This window comes from Fulmarus glacialis, unplaced genomic scaffold (assembly GCF_000690835.1).
Source record: "Fulmarus glacialis isolate BGI_N327 unplaced genomic scaffold, ASM69083v1 scaffold36812, whole genome shotgun sequence".
NCBI classification, from domain to species: Eukaryota; Metazoa; Chordata; class Aves; order Procellariiformes; family Procellariidae; genus Fulmarus; species Fulmarus glacialis.
In genome coordinates, this window is record NW_009199111.1 from 1 (window position 1) to 250 (window position 250).

Here is a 250-nt window from a genome sequence, read left to right on the forward strand (position 1 = left end):
GGTGCGGGGTGTCCCGCTGCTCGGTGCCGGTTCGTCTTCCGCGGGGAAACCTCTCCCGCCCTCTCTTTTCCGCAGGGAGGCGGCCGGCGGGGTCTGCGGGGGAGCAGCTCCCAGGCCGATGCTGCTGCCGGCCTGGGAAATGCGTCTCTACGGGCTCCTCGCCGTGGGCTCTCACTTCTATGCTTTCTACGAAGCGCACCAAGTGTCTCGAAGGAAGTCTGCGGCGTGGGGGTGATAGATCCTGTTGTGC

The 250-nt window shown here is 66.4% G+C and overlaps 1 protein-coding gene across 1 annotated transcript in view; it reads left to right on the forward strand.

Annotated features, from left to right (window-relative positions):
* Positions 1-118: 118 nt before the first annotated feature.
* HHAT (hedgehog acyltransferase) overlaps positions 119-250 on the forward strand; it is a gene marked incomplete at its 3' end in the record, with an annotated part of 9,693 nt that continues 9,561 nt past the window's right edge. Inside the window, exon 1 of the mRNA XM_009573137.1 lies at positions 119-212. Coding sequence (XP_009571432.1) covers positions 119-212 — 94 coding nt within the window. The remainder of the gene's footprint in view (positions 213-250) is intronic.